Genomic DNA, 27,154 nt, shown 5'->3' with positions numbered 1-27,154 from the left:
ATTCCTTTATTTGGTACCTACTTAGATGCATCAAACATGTTGATGTGCTTGTCTGAGGAGGAAAAAGTACAACTGGGGATAGAAGGAAGGATGGATGGAGAAGTACTGAGGCAGACTACATAGTGTCACTATTTGGCATGGCAAGGACACATCAGTTTCATGTGGGTCATGATATTACAGGAAGCAGCCAGGTTTGTGCCTTTTGGTTACTACTCTGCCCCTACGGGGTCAATGTTAGCCAGAGAAGCAGCATCAGAGTACCCAATAGCATCAGAGAGAGGACCCTAAAACCAAAGGAGGAAGAAAAAAGAGGAATGAAAGAAAATAGAATTTGTCCCTTTCCCACTGCAGGCCCCTCACATGAGCTGAGGTAGGGAAGAGAAAATGATTTCTGCTTTGTTGTTTGATATGCTTTCTGAAGTCATACATTAGAATAGTTTTTTTCTAGAGTTTAATATAAATATGGAATCATATAATATATACTCAACTATGTCTGGATTCTTTTGCTCAGTGTTTTTGAGATTCATCCACATTGTATTTGTAGTTCATTCCTATTTATTTCTGAGCAGTATTTCATTGCATGTACATTCATTTACTTGTTGCGGTAGCCATCCTTCAAGACAGCCTACAATGATCCCTGTCTCCAGTTATTCATATCATTGTGTGGTTCCCTCCACACTGTGGAGGGTTGGTCTATGTGATCAATGGAATAAGGCAGAAGTGATGGCATGCCACTTCTGAGGCTATATTATAAAAGACATTGCAGCTTCTATCTTGGTTGCTCTCTTCCTCTCTCTTGGATCACTTGCTCAGGTAGAAGCCAGCTGCCATATCCTAAGTGACCCTCTAGAGAAGCCTAAATGCCACATGAGCAAATCTAGAAGTGAATCCTACAGCCCCAGATAATTGCAGACCTGGCCAAATGCCTGAGTGCAAACTCCTAAGGGATCCTGAGTCAGAACAACTAGCTAAGTTGCTCCCAGATTCCTGACTCTCATGAACCATGTAATGTTTGCTGTTTTAAGATATTAAATTTAAGGTAATTTTATGCAATATTACATAATAGATTTTGGTAACTAGGAATGGAGTATTGCTGTTAACAAAAATCCAAAATGTGGGCGTGCCCTTGGAATTGTGCAGTGGGAGGAGGCTGGAAGAGCTAGAAAAATTTTGAAGAGAGTCAATGAAAATCTAATTTGCCTTGAATGGACTGTTAGTAGCGATACAGGCTTTGAAGAGGCTACTAATGGGGTCTTAAGGAAGTGAGGATATGTTATTGGGATCTTTGTGTCATACCAGAACTTTTGGCAACAACTTCATATGCTTTTATGTAGAAAGTAAAAAGTGTACCTAATGAACTAAGTGATCTAGTTAAGGAGACTTTCAGCAGAGGTCTGAAGGTGTGTCCTGGTTCCTTCTTGCTTCTTGCATGAGAGGACAGAAATGCACTAATGTGGTCACTGCGAAGATAGCTTTAACTTGGTCTTTTTATGTTCATGGGACTTTACAAAAAAGCCTGAATCTGATAATATTTTTTTAAAACCTCCCTACTTAAATTAGTTATATGCTGCCTAAATTAGTCAATATTGGGCTTGAAAATAATCATTCTTTATGATACACTTCCGTCTGACAGTTTGTCAAAATCATGAAGTCGCCCCCACCGGAAGTCATAGGTACAGAACACGCTAACTATGCAGTTTATTCAAGATGTCATCTTGAGTTCCAAGTGCTATAATACAACAGTCAATAAAGTATACTCTGCCTTCATATGCCTTAAATTTTAAGAGTCTTAAGTTTCTGCTTCCATAAGAATATTTACTCCTCTGTTCATTCAGAAGGTAGGGAAGGGCAAGGGAATGGAAGACTGCTGTTGAAAGCAGCAAATGAAACTGACTAGATATGCCTTTCTCTGGCTCACCATTATAATACAGAATATATGATGGCAACCCAAGATTTTACATTGTGTAGGTGGCCAGAGGCTGATTCTGCATTCTTATTGGCAACAAACTTCCATAAAGGATTACATTCATAAGGAAAGGCTTTAAATGAGCAAGTAATCTACTGAAATGTCTATTTTCTTGGCTAGTTAAAAGGATTTTTCATAACATTTTTTTTCCTTTTAGGAAAAGGGAATAAATCCAAAATGGTGACATTCATTAAACTAGATCATATGAGTAGATTATTAGTCCTCATACTATTTTAGCTTTGTTCAGAAACATCCTATGTATATTACAGAGAGCCAACAACAAATTTGACTGGTAAGAATCTATTTATTGGGCTCCAACTTGCTACTCCTAAATATTACCCTAACACAGTTGGGTCAAGGCCTGGGGCTAAGAATTTGAAAACCAAATCTAAGTTTTTTTTTTTCCTAAATGTATCTGACCCATACTTTCATTCTTCAGAACAATGCTGAGCAAGTTCTTCCTAAAACTTAGTAAGAGCAAATCATATTTTTATATACAAAACAATAGATTTATATTCTTTACTCAAAACTATGTAATAGGTAGAGGAAGACACATTGCACACAAAATAAAATGATTTGAGCTTGGCTTACTTAGAATCAATATTTAAACAGCACATTCTTTCATAGAAACTATGATTTTAAAAAAACCATGTGCACCAAAGTTGGAGTTGGAACACATGATATCATTTTGTTGTAATCCTCAGTACCAAACAAAGAGAATTTACTGAACTTTCAAAAATTTATTCTCCTTCGGACTATGAATAAGCATGAGAAATTTTAGTCCAAAGGGTGATTTATTTGAAAAGTTCCAAGTGCCTGGGAGTGGTTATGATAAAAGTGCTTTTTCAACCATAACTTCACAGTTAGCACATCGTGCTACTATAATAGACAGTAGCCTTCAATGCTATGAGGAGGAAAAGATAGATGACAAATTTCTGTTTAAAGGTGAGCCAAGGGTCAGCCCTAGAACATGTGAGAATAAAGGTCTAAAGTCAAAATAAGACAGACATTAATCTGTACACACATTCTATTCACTAATAACAAGGGAGTAAAATACCCCCCCCAAAAAGGAAGAAAAGAGAACAAGTCCATATTATAGGACAAATTGCTGCTGAGTAAGACATGTGTACAGGGCATTGAATACCATCATTACCAGTAACCAGCATTCTAACAAGGATAAGGAAGTCTGAAAGAATGTATAAATGAGGCTTTATAGATGAGTAAATGTATACTAAGCTAGAATGCACTAAGTGCCAATTCAGATTCCTTGGGCATAATCAGCAGTTGTCAGAGTTCTGAGCTCCACGTGAAGAAGCAATAAATAAGAGGGAAAGTATTATGCTGGGTATCATATGTGCCATATGTAGCTCCTTGGGAGAGACTAAAAACTGTTAACTAGAGAGTAGACAGAACTTAATAAAAGACTTACAGTATAATTCATTTAATTCAGATATTTTTTTCATACTGCACCTACTGAGTAAGAATACTTGGGGCAACCCATTTCCATCAAGAACTTAAAGATTAGGGAAATTAGTGGTCTCGTGAAGGTTAAATAAGTAAAATACATACAACCCAATAGAAAACTAAGAAAGTATGTGAAAATACTTGACTCAAGAGTACAGGATTGCCCCCAGTGCCAATCAAGATCACCTGGGTATAATTTCAAAGGAAGTATAAGTGGGACAACTGGAAAAAGAGTGTGTGAACAGAAGGGTGATGATCAGCTCGGAGCAGTAGAATGAAAAATCAGAGAGACCGGGAGCAGGCTTTGGTCAACTGAGCACTGTGAAGATGAACTGCAACATTAGTACGTATTTGGCAACCAGCAGCTTCTTCAAGTGACAGACACCTTTCTGCAGAATATGTACCAGATCTTAACACACCACGCAGCTCTGTACTACCCTTCTCAAGCAACTCTTGGTCTCTTTGAAGATACTAATTGATCTTCATATTTCTCTAATAAAAATAGGAGATAATATTCATTTTATGGTTGGAGAAACAAAGTATAAGCACACAGCAACTCACCCAAGTTTCTTCTGTGTCCACTAAATAAGTACATATACATTATTTATGATTCTTCAGGTCTTAGCTATCCTTAATCCATTTATAATTAATTATTCGATTGAGCATAATGGAAACTATTTGTTCAAAAAATATGTAAAAAAGACAAATTAAAATTAGTTTAGAGCTCTTAAAGTGAGACAGATTGAGCAATCTGAGATTATGTGACAAATTACCGATAATTTTTTTGCTCAGTTTTCTTGTAATATATGAAAAACATATAGCTTCTTTGCCAAACTAAGTTGAAAAGCTGAAAATGCTTATGTGACAAAATACCTAGAAATACTGGATAAAGTAGTTGAACTTTCAATAAAGGGAAGTCTCCAATAGTTATGTTTGTTTTGCTTACCCTTGTATCACCAGCACCCAGGAGAGGGCCTGGCACACAGTAAGCACTAAATAATTGTTAAATGCTGCTAAATGAATTTAGAAGAGAGTTTAGAAGGATCTGTTAACAGTAAAGGATGTGGGTCAAGGAAAAAGAGGTTCATGGACAGCAGGAGAAGTGCCAAGGCTGAGTCTTGAATGACCTAGTCCCAAGTTCCAATTAGGAAGAGTGATATGGCAAGCATGCTCTCTATACTAAACTACAGATCTGTTTTTCTTATGAGCCTTTGGTACCTATAGCTGATTTGTGCCTTGACATTACTTTTTGTGAACTGGAACTATGCTACTAGTAATCTGTTTTCCTTACAGGAGATCTTGTTAGAAAATGATGATAGAATTTTGTAAACACACCAAAGAGGGCAAATGAATGCACATTACAGACAGCCAATGTGAGCATGTAAATAAAAGATGTGAGGCCTGAGTTTATAGAAATCTTTTTTTATACTCAGATGAATTTTTAATGTAATTATTGCCATAGAGTAGATATCCTGAGAGATGTCTTAATATCTCATCAATAAGAATAGTGCAGGTCCTGGAGAAGAATGAGAATATAGAAGATATAAAGATTCATAGGTTTAATGTTGATAATAATTTTCATAATTATGAATATGAGAAATATTTGAGAAGAAAAGGTTAAGGTCTAAAAAATTTTATGTGATGTAATTCAGAAGAAGCTACTGAATTTTTAAAAAGCAACCAATCAAAATTTGGGGCTTCTCATTATGACTTAATTGAATTATCTACTAATCTTACTTAGACATAATTTGGCATTATCTTATTAAAGAATGTAGAGCCTTTGCCTATGGAACTCAAGAGTTGAAAAGTTCATAGTAAATACCATCATCAATCACTAAGTTTCCAGGATAATCTGTGATCATGAAAAATTAATATTTTAGAAGTGGTTATTTTAGATCATTTTTTAATGATCTCTAAAAAGCAATTCATTCTGTAAAACAATTAAATTAATACAGGCTAAATCTCAAATGGGTAGTCAGTGAAATATTCTCTAAAAACAGTAGTGCTGAATCCATACCCTGAAATGACTATTCTGACTGACTGCCCTGAAGGAGACTGTAATCTCCCTTATTTTATGTATGTCATGCTCACTCTTGCGGTATCAGAGCTTAAGCGGATTCTCTTAACCCCATGTTAAAGCCAAACAGACTGGCCACACAGGCTACCTCTGGACGGCTGTAGGGTTAGAATCTCTCTTCATGACCCACAGAGAGGGGTCCAGGTGACCAAATTCACCTCTATAATCAGTCTGAATTTGAAAAGTCTCCATGTACGCAGGGTCCAAGCTTCTGGGAGGCTGGCCCCTGACTAGCACTTTAAGGAGTGATTTGCAGAGTGCTCAAAGTAGGCAGAATGAGAAGCATTCCTGGGTGCATACTGTTTTACCACAGCGTGTTTAGTCCTGATAGAGTACTGCCATCTCTAATGACATAAAAGAAGCTAAATTATACTTCATTGTTATTTTATAGCTTTAAGTACATGTTATTTCTCTTAGTAATTTGTAAAACTGGGACAAATCATATCATTTCTTTTTTGTTTCAGGTTCTTCACAAGCAGAAAGAGGGGAGGGGTTGAAGTATAATAAATACCCCTTCCTATCTCTCAAGGGAACAAATAAATGTCATAAAAACTTGAAAAAGCATTGTCTGTATTCTAATTTAATACAACCCTCATAATTTCCAAATGTGGAATTCCCACACAAGATAGTAAGACAATCAATTCTAATTGTGATTCCACCACTTAATTATTATAGAAATTTAGCCAAAAAATTTAATCTTTCGGGATCTCAGGTGCTCCATCTGTATAATTAGGATAATACTCTCCAGAGTTGTGGTGGGGATTAGATATGATGTATAGAAAGCAACTGTGCCTGGAATATTGCAGCCAATTGGTAAGTGACAGCCATTTTTCTAGTTATAATATTTTCTCATAATTCCAAAAGGTCATACTAGTTTGGGTCTTAAAAAAGAAGCATGTATGCAAATAAAAAGTCATAGAACTAGAAAGTGAGAGAAACAGAATGTATGCTTAGGAGTTATAATTTTCCTAGTGATGACAGCTTTGGGCAGGTGGGTATTTAAATGATGCTCCTCAATGATAAAAATGTAAGATTTAAGAAAGACATATTGGAATTAATTTTTAAAAATGCTACATTATAGTTGTAGCATCAAAAAATAGGTAGAAAAAAGGAAAGATAAAAAGGTACCACTAATCCCTATGTGATTAAAAACAGTATAAAACCAGTAGTATTGAATCCATACCCTGAAATGACTATCTGTCTGTCTTAAGGATGAAGTATAAGCAATGGCTAAGCCTCCGTTTCAGGAGACAGTACTTTGGATGTGAACTTCCTTGTCTCCTTTACTTGCTGCAAACAAAACAAAACAAAACAAAACAGAACAAAACAAAACACAAAACAAAACAAAAACAAAACAAAACTAAACCAACAAAACAAAACAAAACAAACAAAACAAACAAAACAAAACAAACAAAACAAAAGGTATCACAGTCTTGTTCTCCTAAGTATTCTGAGAAGGACGTTCTTCAAAGGAGTAGAACATACTGTACCAGTTGTGTAATTCCAAACAGGACAGTCAAGTTATTAGAAATGACTGAGAATGGGAGGCAGAGCTGCTGAAATCAGCCCTTCCCTCAAGGAACACACATCCCCTGTGGCACAGTTCTCACCATGGAACACCGACCTTTGAAGAGGGGATCTAAAGCGCTTTAGGTTTGCTACCTGATTTTTCACACCAACCCTGTGAGGAAAGTAATGTTATTCAAATTTTAAAGATGAGGAACATAAATCTCAGAGAAGCAATTTGTCTAACTGGTAAAAGGGATAGCTAGAGTTACCACATAGGTCTGATTAGCTCTCTCACAGGCCGTTACTGGGAAGAAAGACATTCGTTTTCCATTAATACAATATTTGACACACAGTAGATGCTCGGTGAATCTGAAATGAATGGGCAAATAAATCATGTAATGCAGGATGATTTGATGAGGCTGTCAGCGGAAAAAGATGGTAAGGCCAGGGACTACCCTCTACTGAGTGATTTTGCCAAATGTTTAGGACCATTAGTGTTTTAAGCACTAGACTGAGTTTCTTTAAGGAAAGTATTGTGTCTTTTATTTTCCTCGTGCCTAAAAAAACGGTGGAATAAAATAATACATTGTTTGACATTTAATTCTAATGCAGAGATTACAAAATTGTAGTTGTAAATGAGATCATCTAGATTCAATCCAAGTGAGTTTAAGTTTGTAGCCTTTACTCTTATGTTATGGTTGACTTTAAAAAACAGAAAAAACCATCCAGTCTGTCTCGAAAAGCCTAGCCTGCCATGACACATCTGCATAGAGCACACAGGGGCAAAGCCAGACTTCACACTAACAGCAAATATAGTATGTTGGTTGTAAAATTCTTGAGGTAAAAAGAAGAAAATAATGCTGAGTGAAAGGTCATCCTGTGACAGCTGCTGTGGCTAAACAGGCCGTATTAACGCTTTCCAGAGTTCTATGTGAGTTTACATTAAATCCAGCATGGGTGCTTGACAATCACAGCGGGGCTTCTTCATGACTTATAGTCTGAACACACTGGTTGGCACCCACCACAACACATCTGGGGTTTGTTAGATAATCTTTAGATTTTATTTTTTTCATTGGTTCTGGCTCCTTTCTCTGATGTAGCCAAGTGCTGCTCTGCCATGAATGAGTCAAGGGTGTATGTGTAGGGGGGAGAGGGGGGGAGGGTGGTGGTAAATAAATTGGGATCATATTAGAAAGTGACCCCCAAATCTGTAAATCTCTTGTTGCTCCACCTCCTCCTGACAGTAGGAATCGTATATGAATGCCAGCAGCCCATCAGGCAGTGGCAGCTCCATTTACTGGAAAGCCTGGTCAATGCTGACTGCTTTCTTGTTAGGAAATGACCTTTGATTGAGGCACATTCCAGCAATTCAAGGACTGGAAGCTTTAAATTAAAACAACATTGATGCCATATCCTCTTTCCAAAAGGCCTTTTCCTTGTCCAAAAGTCAGTACACACACTTAGAGAAATTAAAGATCAAAATGTATTGGGCAAGACCTGTTCCTTCTTGCTCACAGCATCCCAGACACATTTTAGACAGGCAGATATGTGAAACTTTACATATCTGGAAGGGAGACAGAAACACCGTTAGAAAGAACTAATTATCTTTCTCCTGACATAGGTCACATCACTGCAGAATATTCAGGGTATATGGTTAGATATAAGATATCAGCAATTTTTTTAGTCATTCCTTTCTAATATTATAAATTCATGGATTAATTAATATCATTAACTTTTACCTAATGAAAACATACAGTCTTGAGAGCCAAGTAATCAAAAGCCACTGTGAATGAGATAGAGTATTCTAGTTTGCTAAACATTATATTCTATTTGGTGCCTTAAGGACCATGAACTAGTTAAATCATATGTCTACATATTCAGGCCTAACTACTTAAAAGAACTGGTATCGTTAAATATATATAGTCGAGTACAAACCAGTGAAAGCCCTTCCTCAACAATACTCTCCTATTTCATATTATCAGCTTCCCCCTGTTACTGAGGTATAACTGACAAATATAAATTGTATATATTTCTATGGCCTCACATAGTTACCATTTTTTTTGAGGGTGTGGTTAAGAACACTTAAGATCTACTCTCTTAGCACATTTCAAATATGCAACACAGTATTAACTATATAGTCACCATGCTGTACATTATTAGATCTCCGGAACTTATTACCTTGTGCAACTGAAATTTTGCACCCATTGACCAGCATCTACCTTCCCATTTCCCCCACCCCTCTCAGCCCACGGCAACTTATCTGCTTTGATAAGCCAAATTTCAGTTTTGAACTACTGGACAGATGTCTAACAATAAGCACATTCTTCCAGTTTTACTTAACAAGCACTCAAATATTGGATGATGTCCTTTTCTTGTGACAAATTATTTTAGGACACTGGAAAAGTTTTCTTTTACTTGTAAATGAGCAATGGGTTGTTTTTGCTGGTCATCTATACTATTGATAAGGGACATCTTTTGGTGTTTTCTCAGCAAAGTCAGTCACATAAATAAACATAAAATCTATTTATGAGCAGTTTTAATATTGGTTTACAGAGAAAATATCTTTAATGTGTAAATATTGATTTTTGCTAATCTGAACATTAACTATTATGCCCCAAATGCTATCGATTGATGATTGAGCCTTCAAAATAGAAAATAAGAAATTCCTTTAAGTGAAAAACTCTTTCCCAGCCTGACTACTTCAGGCAAAGAGCAAATCTTGGCAACCAAAATGCACAGAAATTGACTGAGAAAGCAGGAGACGACAGTGGAAAACGGGGCTGTGGACACTGTCACTAGTACAGGAATGGCCAGTGAGGCTACTAAAGATAATGAAGGGGACTCAGATTTAAAAATTCAGCTTTCTCCGATATTTTCAAAGGGAACATTTCTTCCCCAGTTTTTTAATTGTGGTAACATATACATAACATAAAATCTACCATTTTAACCATTTTTAAGTATATAGTTCTGTCCATTAAGTACAGTTACACTGGTTGTGCAAACATCAAAGGGGAAATTTTTAGCTTTTATTTTCAGATGAAAGGTCTTATAGAAAAATTAAGCATTAAATCTGGGGAGGGTTTAGACTGGGAAAGAAAAAGGCAAAATTTTGATCTTACCTTTAGAGCTTACCCAGCCCTGAATAACTGGAAATTGTTTAAATAAAAATATATTTAGTACCTTCTGTAGTAGAAATCTAATTCGATATAAAAAAAATAAGCCCCTTTCATTTCAAATGGGCAGTATTTCACTAATTTCATCCAGCCACTGCAACAGGTTAAAAAACATTCTCAGTTTTATATCCCACATGGGAGAAACCTATATAATTTTATTAAACAATATCACCCCAATAAATTAATTAAAAAACCCACATTCTCATAGAAGACGTGTGACATTTTCTAAACCAGTCCTCTTACCAAGAATACTCTGCATTTCCTAGATATAGCTGGAAATTTGTGATGGTTAAAACCTACGCTTATGAAAATTAACTAGACACAAAAATTAGATGTCTAATATTAGATATGAGATCTTAGTACATAAGCTGGCAAAGACATGGGTAGAGGATGGCGTGAAAGCTCATCCCAATGACCGTCCTCCATGAAACCCTCCTGGCACTTAATCATACCTGCTGTTTGAGCTGCTGAACCAGACGATCCTTCTCTCGCTTTAGTGCAGCCACTTCCTCTTGGGTCTTTTTCTTAGAGGATGAAAGCTCCAAAAGAGCGATATTGGCATCTTTTTCACTAATGGCAGCCAGAAGAGCTTCCTGCCTGCAAAAAAAAAGAAAATGCCAAGATTTCCATTTAATCCTCAACAATCTTTTGAAGTTACTATAATTTTTATCCCCATTTTATGGGTGATGAAACTAAGGCTTGGCCAAGTTCGCACTTGAAGTAAATGGTACAGCCAGGCATCCCATTCAGATTTTTCTGATTCTGAATGTCTTTACATGTTGTCATACTGGCACTGCAATAAAGAGTTCCTAGACTAAGTTAAACTTGAAAAGCATACAAAGTTAATGACTTTCTTAAGAATAATCTTGTCACCTGTATACTTGACCCATTTAACTCATTTTTTGATAAGTATTTAGTAGCTTCCATGCAAAATGAGGCATTACTGAAACTAAAAACACTTTTATGTACAGAGTGTATAACAAATTGTAAACATCAGTAAACCAGCCATCTGTTTCTGGGGCATTCTGAACATCTACAATTCTTTTTATCTCATCAATGCAAATAAGTTTCCAGTCATGGCTGTAGTTGGCAATGATCTGTACACTTTAAAACAAAAATTTAAACTTTACAGATTCCTTATGGTTTAGCTAACTCACTCTTTGGTTAATATCCAGAAAATAAAAGAGGGTGGCATTAAGTAGGGGGCAGTGGACAAGAAAATTTACAAAATAATCAGAATGGAGTCGAACAATTAGTCTCATTGTCCAAAATGCATTCCTCAATAGCTCATCTTTAATGTAAGTCATCTGTAGGAAGCCAGATTTGATTTACAGGAACTGTATAAGTGGCCTGAGCTTTTGACCTGAGGAAATGCTGAATCTGAGAACGGATTGCCCAAGTTTAACCTTGCTTCTGTCTTTTGTTAAGATAATTATGCTTCAATAGCAGTCATATGGAAGAGTTTTAGTTTGGCCACAAACTGGAAGACTATCTTTTGAATAGTCTGACTAGGATATTTTGTATTCTGGATGGGTAGGTCTGAGGAACCGTGAACAAGCAGTACTAACAGAGGGAGGATGTAGCTGAGTTTACCTCATGGAAATGAAGATTTGTTTAGCGAATGTTTGCTGTTGGGAGGGAAGAAGATTCTTGCTGATCCCAGTATAACTTTCCACTGTCCTTACACTCTATATAATTCTAAGGAACTGCAGATGGCTTATCCCAGGAAGCTCTAGTCAACACCGAAGGGATAATGACCATCTAAATATATCCACTGACCACTTGAAAAAAATATGTTAAGTGGTGAAATGAGCTTAAAGGTGAAGGAGTTCAAGATGGTCTCACTATGCAGTTTCCTGTTGATTGCTATCATCTGTTCTTTTTTGGGAAGACTGACAAAGCTGAAATGAGAAATGCACTTTCTCAATTAGGGTGCTGCATTTCTGTGCAACAACAGTCAGAATTACACATTTAGCAGCAGGCAAACAAAAGATGAATGAAAGATAAATTATTCTATCCAATTAGATCGAATCATGAGCATGCACCTTTGCTGAATGAAGATACACAGGTGATTTGAGTTCCAGTCTGTGCGTAAGGAAAGCATTATAACATGAAATAGTAAAAACTATCCTATATTGTTGAAGCATCGTGACCAAATTCCAAATTCTTTCATAGATGAATATGCTTGGCCAATTAGTGTGGTACAGTTAATCTCTGGGGTAAAATGTTACATTCCCAAATTGCAATATGATATAACAGCTGACAATTCAGATTCTAAATTTTAAAATAAAGAATGTGGTAATGAAGGCAAATTATTCACATTGGAATAATGTCTTTTTGATAGGAAAAATAATTTGAAGTTTTTTTCTCTTTATATACAATTCAAATAGAAATTTTATTATGTCTTTGATGCCATTTTTTATTCAGCACTGATAATATGAACTGCACAGAATCAAGCTTTCTCTCCCATACACATGACTCTCACTCTAAAAATTCCCTAATAGATTAACATACTTTCCATTTTAAAAGTTTACTCTTGATATTGATATTTACATGTGTATGTGCCTAAAAAGGGAAATTCATAGTCAAGAGAATAAAATGCTTTGATTACATATTATACATACAATCATATAAACTCTGGGTACTGTTAGTAACTTTTATGGACATATTAGCTTTTGGGTTTTTCTTTTGTTTTTGGAAAGAGACAGTATTGTTCTGTCTATAATTTTGGTGAATTTGAAATGGACACTATAGAGGAGAACAACCTCTAGAAAAAATTTAATATTATTATTAGGCAATAATATCAAAGCTAATAAATAGTAATAGCCACCTAACTTTTGGGGTAGAAGAAAAATCGTCATTCCCTTAACACATCTGCTAGAAAAAACCATATGGTATAGTTGACCTTACGTGGTTAAGTCTTACAGAGAGCATTCAAAATTGTCTAAACCAAAAAATTTTGTTAAGAACATCCTGCTTTTCAGAGGGAATGAAATTCAGAGTGAAAAAATCAAATTGCAAAATGAATCTTATTTTAGTAGCTACCTACCCTTTATACAACTGCTTCTTTGAAAAAAAAAAAAGATATTTTCTGGTAAAATTAACATGCATTCATTGAAGAAAAACTAAAAGATACAGAAAACTATATATATATATATATATACATAAAAAAAACCCACCAGAAATATTTCCTTTTTAAATCAACCGCTTGAGATCTGGAAGTCACCTATTCTAATTCTAATATGGCTGTTTAAAAGATAATGAAGCTTGTTGGGGATTAATAATTGACCTTAAGAGCTTCACTAACTAAAGGCTATGAAAAAGAAGACTTCCTAGACTTCCTTCTGACTTCATTTCTCATGAGTCCCTAGGGAATAATATAAGCGACTAAAATATGAAAGGTAATATATGTATGCCACGAGCCCAGAGCTAAATAAGAACCGCGATGCTCTTCCTGCCAAATTACTCTCCTTATTCTGTCTATAGTTAAACAAAATAAAAAATATGGACACGTAATCTTTCAAAGTGATTAATTAACCCCCTACTGCATGACTAACATGCCATGTTACCTAATGAGTAGTAGCAGAAATCTAACTTTTTGAGTCATTAAAGTGGTCTATTCACTCCATTCCTGGTGCTTTAAACTACCAGAAAAGTTCAACCTGCCCTTTGACCTGCAAATCCTAATAGAATCAAGATGTCTCTAAAAGGACTCTGCTGTGGTATTCGAGCTTCAAGAAACAGTAAGACCACCTTCTCTGTCCCCTTTCCCCTTCTGAGCAAATTGCAGAAACAGGAGGCAAATACCCAAGGCAAATGAAGCTCAAAATCCTTTCGATAATTCCTGAATCCTTGAGAACAATACGTTAGCCTTTTGTAACTAGTCAATAAGAGATATAACTAATGTTGGAATGACAGCAGCTAATAATATAAGAAACTCCTAAATATGTGTGTATGTTTGTTTAAAAGAAATGCAATGCACAAAAGGAGTATTAATGAAGGGATGTTATCAAGGTTTATTTTCCCCTCTTCCTCCAACTGGGTATATCAAGTGGAATGATTACATAATCATGTTTCATAAATTCAATAATCCTGAAAACATCAGTGAACAGATAAAGCGAGAATGAGAGTGTAGCTTCAGACAATGTCACGGACATGTAGGTATAATATAATCTACTCCAATTTTATAATAAATTTAAAATCTAGATTTTTTCCAAAATTAAGTTTATTGGGGTAACATTGGTTAATAACATTATATAAATTTCAGGTGTATAGCTTTATAATAAGACATCTGTAAAGTCTAGTCTCCTCCTGTCACCACATATTTGACTCCTTTTATCCTCCCCTCCTCTATTTCTTTTCCTGGTAACCATCATTCTGTTGTTGGCTGAATCTATGAATTTGTTCTGTCTGCTCATTTGTTGCTTTTTGTTAAAATCTAGATTCTTTTATTGATGCTTCCTTTGTTATTTAACGACTCAACTATCTAGAGTAAGTAGCAAACTACTAGGATATCTCTTCAACCATTTCATTTCATTTCTTTTTCATTACTATTTTCTCCAAAATCCTTTACAGGGGTCTCAGAGAGTCTGGCAGATAGATATACTACGTTAATTAAGCTCAATGAAAACCAGTCTGTAGCTGAGCCTATGTGGGCAAGCCTGATGAAATGTCTTATTATCTTCTCTCTAGGTCATCTTTATTTAGATACTCAGAAATATTTTTAATGTAAAATGTCAACACTCACTAACGTTTACCATCCACCATAACAAATTTTCTTTTCAATGTTAATTGAATCACCATATTCCTAGGTCTGTAGGCTAACAACATTTAAATAATTTGATTTTTTCTTTGCTTCCCATAACCAATACTCAAATTTTGTTGGTTTTTCCTAAATAGCTTTTAAATAACCCAACACTTTGTATCTGCATGTTCACTATCATAGACACTACCATACTTTTAACATGGACTTATATTATTCTTAAAACTTCTTCTCTGATTTGTCCATCATTCTATACTGTCCTATTCCTCCAATGCCATTTTATCTGGTTTCTTACAATATCAAATGCTTTAGGCTAATATTTGACCAGCTAAAATTTTCAACCTATTTCTTCCTCATTGTCTACCAAGGACCCTCTGTTTATGCTATGCTCTCTATCTGAAATGCCTTAGCTTTCCCTTCTTCTAAATCTGGTTCCCCACCTGACTGCTAATTTCTCTCTATTCAAATAGCTTTTCTTTTAGCATTTTCACTGTTTATTTTATATTAAACAGGCATTTGCTCTGTAAATGTCCTCCAATTCTTCTATAGGTAGAGGATCTGTTTCCTCAACTATATTATATGTTCATGTCTTAGGTCTTTAAATTTTTCTTTCAATGTTTCTACAAGTTTATTGATCTTTCAATTTATTAGTTTGCTAATTTAAAAAAATTAAAAAGTTTTAAATGTGGTAAAATATACATAACAAAATTTATCATCTTAACCATTTTTAAGAGTATAGTTCAGTAGTACATTCATACTGTTGTATGATCAATTCCTAGAACTCTCTTCATCTTGCAAAATTAAACTATACCTATTAAACAACACCCCATTCTCCCTTCTCCCCAGCTCCTGGGAACCACCATTTACTTTCCATCTCTATGAATTTGTCTACTCTAGATACTTCATGTAAAGGGAATCATGTAGTATTTGTCTTTTTGTGATTGGCTTATATCACATAATGTCCTTAATGTTCATATATTGGTAGCATGTGTCAGCATTTCCTTTTTTTTTCAAAGCTCAGTAATATTCCACTATATATATACATCACAGTTTGTTTATCCATTCATCAGTCAATGGACATCTGAGTTGCTTCCACATTTTGGTTATTGTGAATAATGCTCCTACCTTGTATTTTTAAAATATTTTCCTTCTAGACTCTTGGTTCATGGCTTTGAACACCAGAAACCTGCAAATATTGTAAACTCTGCATTGAATGTACTTAAACCATTTATACTTTTTTCTTTCCTGGCAGAGAAGGCACTTCATAAATGTGTCACAAACCAATAACTCCACCAATCTCTAAATAGATCTCTAAAAATCTTCGTCTCTCATCCAGTCATTGTTGGACTAGGAAAGTGGAGGTGGGAACAGCCAAGATCAGATGCACTAAGCAGATGAGGAAAGGTCTGAGGTAGAAGCACTGAAAGAATTTAATGAATGATGGTAGTAGCCTCATTGAGGCCCTGATGCTCTTCCTTATTAAGTCTATTTCGAAACTGTAATATACAACCATGGCTTCAGGGCCACTGAATTAGATACAACTCAGAATTTCTGTGAACAATTTGCCACTTAATGTTAAATGTCATTTGCAGTGATACTGAAAATCTGTTCAAGAAACTGGAGGTGAGTCTACGGCCATGCCACCCTGAGCATGCCCGATATCGTCTGATCTCGGAAGCTAAGCAGGGTCGGGCCTGGTTAGTGCTTGGATGGGAGACCACCTAGGAATACCAGGTACTGTAGGTGTTAAAAAAATAAACAAACAAACAAACTGGAGGTGATATTTATAGGAGTTCCAATATCTGGTTACTTGAAATAAATATTCAATTATACAAAAGCCTGTCCAATCATCTGTAGGGCCATAAGACAATGACTCCTGAAGAAGTACTAGAAACACAATGAAGCAATTTGGAGATAAAAGATCTAAAATAAAGAAAGAACTTCATAGGAAAACAGAATGGCTTTAAGAAGCACTGACATCTAGCTCTTCTTCCATGAATATTTTAAATATAATTGAGCCTCCATCACTTTAAACAAGGTCCCAATAAACTCTGGACATTTTTTCTACTCCCTAACCCCCATGTTTCATACAAAGAGTCAGCTATTAATTCCTTCCCTTACTGATTAGCTGACAATATGTAAATGCCTTTCAAAAACTACACCTTCAGCTTTTTTATGGATAGTCATTGTCTTATATACAATGCATTATATAGTCCAATATTTTGCTTTCCTAGAGGAACTTTCATAAAAGAAATTCCATGAGACATTTTTACTCAATTTTCATGACTGTGGAATGGGAATTCAAACTAGGTTTTTAACAAAAAATCCAATTAAAAAATGGGCAGAGGACCTGAACAAACCCTTCTCTCAAGAAGACATACAAATGGCCAACAGATGTATAAAAAGATGCTCAAACTCACTAGCTATTAGGAAATGCAAATTAAAACCACAATGAGATACCACCTCACACCTGTTAGAATGGTTATCATCAACAGGATAAGTAATAACAAGTGTTGGAGAGGTTGTGGGGGAAAAGGAACCCTCATAAACTCCTGGTGGGAATGTAAATTGGTACAGCCACTATGGAAAACAGTATGGAGCTTCCTCAAAAAATTAAGAATAGAATTACCATATGACCCAGCAATCCCTCTGGATATCTGAAAGCAGTTATCTGTAAAGATATATGCACCCGAATATTCTTACAGCATTATTCATTGTGGCCAAGACATGGAAACAACCAAAATGTCCTTCAACAGATGACTGGCTAAAGAAGCTGTGGTACAGATATACAATGGAATATTACTCGGCCACGAGAAAAGATGAAATACTGCCATTTGTGACACATGGATGGGTCTTGAGATTATTGTGCTAAATGCAATGAGTTAGACAGAAAAAGTTGAGAACTAAATGATCTCACTCATATGTGGGATATAAAACTGAAATCCAGAAATGAATAAGAAAAACAGACTCATGGACACAGGTAACAGTTTAGTGGTTATCGAGGGAAAGTGGGGATGAGGGGAAGGTAGATAAGGGTAAAGGTGGTCAAATATAAGGTGATGGAAGGAAATTTAACTTTGGGTGGTGAAACACACAATGCAACATACAGATGACGTATTATTGAACCATACACTTGAAACCTATATAATTTTATTAATCAGTGTCACTCAAATAAATTTAATAAACAAACAAACAAATAAGCTAGGTTTTTAGATCTAGGCCTTGTTTGTTTATAGTGCTCAAGATTAAGAAGGCAGAAGGGGTCTGGGTATTTAACCACGATATCAGCTTCCCTTAAGAGAACGTGAGGTTGGTATGTAAAGCTCATTTTGCCAAAGCACAGATTTCTTTAATAGATAACAAATTCTTTTTTTTTTTTAAATTAAGAAAATGGTTCTATTTCCAATAACAGCAAAAAGAATATAACATTTAGGAATCAATTTAACAAAAAGTATAAAATCTTACTCCAAAAACTAGAAAACATTATTGAAAGAAATTAAAGAAGACCTATATAAATATAAAGACATTCTGTTTATGGTTCAAAAGACAATGTGGATAATAAATTTTTTATTAGCTGAATACAAACAGGCATTTTATTTTTCAGGCCAGAGACTGAAAATAGCGTGACCTCAATTTCATGGGCTGATCTTTGAATACTCTTCTCTCACCTTTTATGCCCATCCTTTAAAGTCAACACTTATCTTCCCAATAAAGCCTCCGCAAGCTACTCTACTTCTGGCATCTTTTACTTGTCAAATCACATAGAACTTAATATATATATATATATATATATATCATATATTATTTTGGAAGAGACAATCCTGGTAGGCTGGGAAGAATTTTTAAAAATAACATGTTATACATATTTAAATCTTCAGTACTCAAGATAGGGTTTAAGTTTCTTGAGTATAGGGACCTTATCTTAACTTCACTGTATTCTCCACATATAAGCTCTTCACATAGTAGGTACTCAGTAAATTAGAGTCAATTAACTAAAAACTGAATTACTCCAGAACTAAAAATTCTTCTTGTTCTACTGTCTCTGAACCAAGATTAGGAAAAGCCCATTAATGAACACAAGAGAAAAGGAAGAGATAAACGATTAATTATAGCATTACCCATTCTTTATACAACAAAGTACACTTTCTGATAATCAAATAAATTTTACTCAGCGCTTACATGATTACTTGATCACAGAAAGCAAATACCTTTTTGCATATAAGCTCATCCAGAGTCATTGTTACACTTACTCTTCTTTATGCTAATCTTTTAAAGATGCTTTCTTAAAGAAGTCCCAGTACATTAAAGATGGTTAGAGCCCTACAGAAAATAGCATCCTCTTCTGATTCTATTAAGAAACATTTACATGATACTCTGTCAGATGGAAAAAGCTGAGAACTGTATCATTTCACTCATATGTGAGCTATAAAACTGAAAGCAACAAATGAACAAGACAAACAAACAAAAACTCATAGACACAGACAACAGTTTAGTGGTTACCAGAGGGAAAGTGGTGAGGGGGGTGGTAGAAAAGGGTAAAAGGGGTCAAATATATGATGGAAGGAGATCTGACTTTGGGTGGTGAATGAACAATGCAATACACGGATGATGTATTATTGAACTGCACATTAAATCTGTAATTTTATTAATCAATGCCACCTCAATAAATTTAATAATAAAAAAGACACATCTACAATAAAAACTAAATAGGATTATAGAGGGAAAGCATGGAATGATTTTGAAGGAAGCTGACACTTTTGCATAAAGCCAAATCCCATAAGATTTCTGACACAAGCTACTCTGCAATTTAATGTCCTAATGATTCTTCAGAGGGAATAAAATCTTTTTTTTTTAGTGTGTCAAAAATGTAAGAAATTTATCCCATTCATATTCAATATTATCTTAACAAACAACAAAGGCATCTTTAAGAAAATGCATACAGCAGAATGAAGGAACGGGAGCAAATGAGACATTATAGATATCATTGTAATATACCGCAGCGATGTAACAGTGGATGCAACCTCACTGAGCTACATCAGAAACTCTCAAAAATTATACTAGAAAGTCACAAAAGCCAGGTAGTGAGAAAAGGAATTCAACAACTTTGCTAGTTCATTTTTTAGGTATTTTTATGTGCTTAGCTATAGGTCCAGAAGCATGAACTACTTTACTTACTAGCCTGTGTCCTGACACTGAGAATCCTACTACTACACACAAAACAAGATATAAGTTAACCAATTACCAAATATGTGGAGTGCCTACAACGTGCCAGTCTTATTCTAAGTACTACTGATATACTGACATGATGGCTTCACAGACCTTGGTCTATTACAGAAGCTAGACATTAAGCAAAATTATGCATACAACTAAATCATTTTAATAAACTTTTTGCTCTTTGTTAGATGTCACACAGTCTTTAATAAGCTCTTTTTCGATCTACTGATGATATCCATGTGCCAAAATGTTAGAAAATTCCTTCTGTATTAAAACACAAACCAACAAAATCTTTAACCAAGGTTTCTTTTAACAAAGTCTGGGGCATCACTTTAAATTTTATATGTAGACAACAAAAAGACTGACTTTGTTAAGACTGGACCAAATGTTGAGGCACTTGAAAAATGCACTTGCCTACAAGGTCATAATAAATATGGTAAAATCTACATTCCATGATTAAACTGGCTTGCTCCAAAGCAAATGGCCTCAATTCTAGATCTTCTCTGGGATTACTGAAAGTTTAATATCACTAATATATAAGATGCTCCTTCTTATTCCATTTTTCCTTAAAACATAGCAAAAGTTATTTACTTGCTTCCTTCATGAACTATACCTGTAACTTATATGTCAAATGAAGATAAGTTCTTCAAAAAATTCATTTTGGGAAGTTATATAAAAACATTTATTCTAATGATGCTGCCAAATTTAAAACTGGTTTCAAAAGCTATGCTATCATATGGCATTAGGATAAGTATCTTTTTAGTTTTGACATCAAGTCTGAGGCATTAAAGTTAAACAACAAATCAGGATGATATGCTTTTGGGACCAAAATGAGGTGTAACTATATATTTATTATTGGAGGCATTTTGCAAACTGGCTCTGAAATCAACTTCCAAGAAAAGAATCACAAATATATTTTTAGCAATGACAGTGCCAACAGAATAAGTATAAAATTGTCTAGATGACTATTTGGAGATTCAGTTGGATCCTATGTTTCAACACTCTTATTTTTAAAAATAATTTTTTTTATCACTTCATAGACAAACCTCATATTCTTCATGAATAGATCAGGCCAACATAATCTCCTCTAAACAGTGTTACATCTAGAGATCTCCTTCTGCTGAGTATGACATCCAGACTCTTCCTTTTAATATTCTAGGTTTCTTCACTTTTGAATTATACTAAATCAAAGTAGCTTATTGTTCATATAGCTCAGTGTGCTCTCCCTTTCTCCCCTTCTGCTGACTGGGATACAATGTGGTAGTGAGCCGTCTTGGATTACGTAGATGGGGTAATAATATCCCAGGGTTGGCAAAGCAACAAGACAAGATGTCTCTGGACCCTATAACTTCGTAGAGCAGAATTATTATACCAGTTTCAACTCTTATATGAAAGAGACAAATTTACATTTAAGTTTACTGTTATTTTTTAATGTTTTATTTGGCGCATGTTATATTTCAGATGTACAACATAGTGATTAGACATCTATATAACTCACAAAGTGATCAACCCAATAAATCTAGTGCCCCTCTAACACCATACATAGTTATTACAATATTATTGGCTATATTCCTTATACTATACTTTCTATCTCCACGACTATTTTGTAACTATCAATTTGTACTTCTTAATCCCTTCTCTATTTTCCACCAACCCCCCGATCCCCCTCCCATCTGGTAACCTTCAAAATATTCTCTGTATCTATGAGTTTGTTTCTATTTATTTTGTTCTTTAGATTCTACATACATATGCAATCATATGGCATGTCTTCCTCTATCTGATTTAATCTACTCAGCACACTGCCCTCTAGGTCCATTGGGCAGTATCTTTTTCCATCCCATTACTTTTAGTCTCTGTGTGTCTTTTAATCTGAAGTAAGTTTCTTGTAAGCAGCTTATGTAAGGGTCTTGTTTTCTTATCCATTCAGCAATCTTATCTTCTGATTGTAACATTTAATTCTTTTTCATTTGAAGTACTCATTGATAGATATGTAGTTATTGCATTCTTTAGACTTTTGATACATATTTTTTTCTTCTTCTTAAAGAAGTCCCTCCACATTTCCTGTAATACTGGCTTGGTGGTGATGAACTCCTTCAGCTTTTTCCTGTCTGGGAAGCTCTTTATCTGTCCTTCGACTCTAAATGATAACTTTGCTAGGTAAAGTAATCTTGGTTGTAGGTCATGGGTTTTCATCACTTTGAATATTTTGTGCCAAGCCCTTTGGCTTGGAAAGTTTCTGTTGAGAAATTGGCTGACAGTCTTATGGGCATGCCCTTGTATGTAACTAACTGCTTTTCTCTTGCTGCTTTTAAGATTCTCTCTTCGAATTTAACCTTTGGAATTTTAAATATGATGTATCTTGGTGTGGGCCTCTTTGAATTCTTCTTGTTTGGGACTCTCTGAGCTTCCTGGGGTTGTATGTCTATTTTCTTCACCTGGTTAGGGAAGTTTTCCATCATTATTTCTTCAAATAGGTTTTCAATTTCTTGCTCTCTCTCTTCTCCTTCTGGTACTCCTATGATGCAAATGTTGTTAAGCTTGATACTATACCAGAGACTTCTTAAACTATCTTCATTTTTTTGGATTATTTTTTCTTGCTACTGTTCTGATTGGGTGTTTTCTGCTACCCCATCCTTTATGTCACTGATTCAATCCTCCGTTTCATCCGCTCTGTTAATTCTTTCATCTTAGATATTGTATTCTTCATTCCTGACTAGCTCTCTATGTTTTTTATCTCCATTTTTTTCTTTTAATATCTCTGTTAAAGCTCTGAGTTCATCTACTCTTCCCTTAAGTTCCTTGAACATCTTTATAACCAGTGGTTTGAACTCTGCACCTGGTAGATTGCTTGTCACTATTTTGGTGAATTCTTTTTCTGGAGCTTTGTTCTATTCTTTCAAGTGGAAGATGATTCTTTGTCTCCCCATTTTGGCTACCTCCCTGTGTGTCTGTTTCTATGTATAAGGTAGGGCTCCTAAGTCTCCTAGTCTTGGTAGAGTAGCTTTATGTAGTAGGTGTCCTGTGGGGCCCCTTAGCACAGGCCTGAGAGGCGTTTGGCTGCAGGCCAAGTTCAGCTGCGGACTGTGCACCTCAGGGGCCACCTGGTAAGAGTCACCAAGCCATCTATATATGCCTGCCACCCATGCTGGGCTTATAGGTGCCTTGAGCAGCCAAGTTGGATACTGAGGCCGGCATTTACTCTGTTATTTTTATCAAAGCAGGTGAGCATAAATCCTAATTAGTTTTAATAAAAGATTTCAAATCTGTTTAGCATTTTATATACACAAGGCAAAATCTATGAAAAGTCTATAAATAGCAAAATATATAATATAACTGGAATCTAGAAATTAAAAAGACCAGAATTACCCTCTGAATACATTATTTAAGAAAAAAAAGCTTGAAGAGAAAGGAGTACCTTGTTAAGAGAATATCTGTTCCTTTGGTATGTCATTTCACTTATTGATTAGAATGAGATCCACTAAAATTTATGGGATCCACATTAATTTGTAAAATAATGGCATATAATATCTTTCTTTAAAAGAAATCGAGAACTATAAAATTAATCTACTACAAAATTGTATGTAAAACTTATCTATATGTTCTCCATGTTTGAGGATTCTAGTGATGTCATTTGTATCTTTTGTTATACCCAAATATATAGAGAGCAAAAGCCACTTCAATATATTATGCAGGAAACTACAATTTATGGTGAAACAGTATACCAGAAAGGAAAATAATATCATTTATGTGAGATACTTAGACTACATTCAATATACAGTCACAGTTCATTAGACTAAGTTGTCTCCACCCCTAGTTCAGTGTAGAAGTGATCCTTGGATTCTACCTAATGACCACCTATTTCCAGGGAGAACTCATAAAAATAAAGAACATGTGTTTTATTTGTTCTAAAATGATTGTTCAGGCCCTCACCATGCTACAATTACTGATACCCATTTTAAAAAAAAAAAGCCTCAACTAACATGACTTAATCCTAAGGCTACTATGCCTTCTCCTTTCTCTTCTTGATTAAAATTATTTTAGGGCTCCAATATAGAACTAATGACAGTTTTGGATTTCTGATTTCCAGATGGAAAATAAAGACCTATGAGCTCCCTTCTTCCCCTAGAAAATCACTCCCAAACACCAGGACAACAAAAAAACAGAAACTCTATCTTTGATGATATAGATGATTTATGTTATGACAAACTATAATTTAGAAAGAAAAAATGGATAAGGAAATTCTTAGCACATTAAAATTAATCCAAAATGCCTATCAAGGAAAATAATCTATGAGAGGAAAGTAGATTTACCTGTGGAACCCGAGAAGTGCTCAAGAATAATTAGGTCAATAGTTGTGGAAAGTTGTGTAACTGAAAAAAAATATATATCAAACTTGCTTTACAAATGGTGGTTTCAAACATAAGAAATCATTCAAAATGGAAGTCTGTATTTTATTCCCAACCTACTTAATCTGAATTTCGGGGGATGGGTATCTATACTTTAAAGAAACTCTCTAGGTAATTTTGAGACCTAGTACTTTATGGAAAGATGAACTAATTTAAAAGACTAAGAGTAAGGTATTAGGTATTCCCAATTCCTCACATCCTTATCAAGATCTGGGTTTTTAGCATTTATATTTACTTTTCCTAATTCAATAAGTATATACAAAATCTACCAATTCCATAGTGAAAATGATCAGTTATTTTAAACTCTTAAATTCTGATGATATTATAGACATTCATAATATTGACCACTACTCGACTTAGAAATATCATGCAGAGATGACTTCTGTGGTGTGGTTCTATCCAACAGATTGTTCGAAAAAGTTTAGGTGAGCATCTCATAATGCATTCATAGGCAAATTTCCTTCTGTCTTCATGGCAAGGGCCACCACAAGACAGTCAGGTGAACTTAGGATCTTCTGCTTCATAAATTTCTGCCTTTAAAAATAGCTGGCAAGCCAAGAGAGTTTTCGCTGGAGGTTTACTCAAATCCTATGAAAATCCCTAGTGAATTAAGTCTTAAACCCACTGATTTGTGTTGGGAAATCTGAGGGTGGGGGAAACAGCTTAGCATGAACCACAAGAGATGAACCTAAGTGGTGGGTTCACAGTGACATCTGGGGATGATGTGTACAAAAAGATTTATACAGGCCTTTTCTTTCATTTCTGTCTTTACTATTTCACAGCAGTATGTCCTTTCTGCTTCATGTTTGATAGTATAATATGAACAGAAAAATTCAGAGTACAAAACCTCCCCTATAGAGATGTAATCCCTTCAAAATAAGGTACACCTGTCGTTGTTACACTCAAACTTTTGGGCTACATCATCTACTGTTTTCTTAGGAATTTTCTGTTCCCAAAGGAAAATAAAGTCTTTACATTGTTTCTCAGAACTCAAACTCCAGAATACTTCTATTTATTTAGATGTCTCTTTTAAGAATAATTGAATGCTTTAAGCAATTAATCCCTGCACTTTGTCACTGTCCCACTGTTTACTTAACCTTTTCCAGTCATAGATGGATAACATGTCCATACCAGCTGTCCACACTGTGCTACCGTGATGGCTGGCCTGCCTTTTTTTTTTTAGCTTACGCTACATTCCAAGTCTGTTTGCTATGACATTTGATAGAAGAATGCCAGTGGTATCATGGCACTCATTTCTCCACCTTCTAGCATAATCAAGAGCTAAGTGTGTCTTGATTTCACAAAATAGCCAACATTATACAGAATATCTAATGTTTGGATTTGTGGTACACTGCCTTAAAAAAGTAGGAATTGTTCCAATGAGTAAATATCCAATATATTCTTCAAGCTGTAAATGAAGAATTTTAAAGCTGTAGGGATCTACATGAATGACTGACTGCTGGGGTGTGCTGAGAAGGAACTAAAAACACTAGGCTGCTGAGATCTTGATGGTTACCAAAAGCACTGGCTGGCCAAAATGGATGAAAACAAATTCTAATTTACTACCTCCCTACATTAATGATTCAACAATTCCATCATTAGGTATCAATTTGTTGGCAAGAATGATAAGAACTCCACTCCTATCCAGTTTTGGAATGAAACACCTGGTGGAGAACTTCTACAGAAATGAGTGAGTGACTCTGCTTGAGTTTGAGACATGAATTATTACTGTCAGTGGGGATGATCCTGTCTTCTCTGCATCCTCCCTTAGATTCTAGTTGCTTGTCAAATGCCAGACATAATTTTGAAAGCATGATTACAATACTTTTCTTTTATATATATAAGCGACACATGGTTATAGTAGGCATAAAAGAATGGGAAATGCAGAATGTTTTGATTAAAGTGATTTTTTTTAAACTTGAAAATTTTCTGCATAGTAATGTTATTATTTAATAGGGAAAATATACTCACAAACAGAAAAGCAAAAACCAACCTTGTTTACTGAGTCACACATTTACTTCTCAAAGATACAGGAAAATGACAATTGAAAAGATTATTTCAAAACGAGTTTTAGAATTTTACTATATGAAAACTAAATTTTTAAAACTTTTAAACTTTGCAGAGTATTTTAGCAAGTACAGTAAAGATTTATTTTAAAACTATAAAAAATGATAAAATACTGCTTGTATTTTGTATGTGGCCTTTGGATCTCTTTCTCCTTGACTATTTCATTTCTCTTAAAACACTTCTATTTTACCTTACATTATAGCAATGCATATATTTTCCCCATTCTGAAAGCTGATCGATGGCAAGAATTTTTATCATGTCCACCTTCAACTCAGCCAAATCTTTGACTCAGCTGTAGTGCCGAACTGGTGCCTTTCGTACAGAGGTAATTTCATTTTCCAAACTGCCATTCTCTGATTAGAGCAAAAATAAGAAAGACAGGATATTTTCCCTTATTATTTCCAGTCTGCTCCATAACCAAAATTTTCACCTCTGGCGCACATGTATTCTGTAGGTTAGATTTCTCATGTGTATTCCCGTAGAAGTATGGCAAGAGACGTTAACAAATGTCCCATA

The 27,154-nt window shown here is 35.0% G+C and overlaps 1 protein-coding gene and 1 pseudogene across 7 annotated transcripts in view; one reads left to right on the top strand and one right to left on the bottom strand.

The window, feature by feature from the left end:
* The window catches only part of ERC1 (ELKS/RAB6-interacting/CAST family member 1), a 482,353-nt gene that overhangs the window by 100,780 nt on the left and 354,419 nt on the right, over window positions 1–27,154 (bottom strand). For all 7 annotated transcript variants that reach the window (XM_039869201.1, XM_039869202.1, XM_039869205.1 and 4 more), the window contains one exon: window positions 10,642–10,786. In XM_039869201.1, coding sequence (XP_039725135.1) covers window positions 10,642–10,786 — 145 coding nt within the window. The remainder of the gene's footprint in view (window positions 1–10,641; window positions 10,787–27,154) is intronic.
* LOC120607467 (uncharacterized) lies at window positions 16,579–16,697 on the top strand (annotated as a pseudogene).

This window comes from Pteropus medius, unplaced genomic scaffold, assembly GCF_902729225.1.
Source record: "Pteropus medius unplaced genomic scaffold, Ma_sr-lr_union100, whole genome shotgun sequence".
Lineage (NCBI taxonomy): Eukaryota > Metazoa > Chordata > Mammalia > Chiroptera > Pteropodidae > Pteropus > Pteropus medius.
The sequence above is the reverse complement of the archived record's forward strand: the minus strand, read 5'-3'. Positions and strand labels throughout refer to the sequence as shown.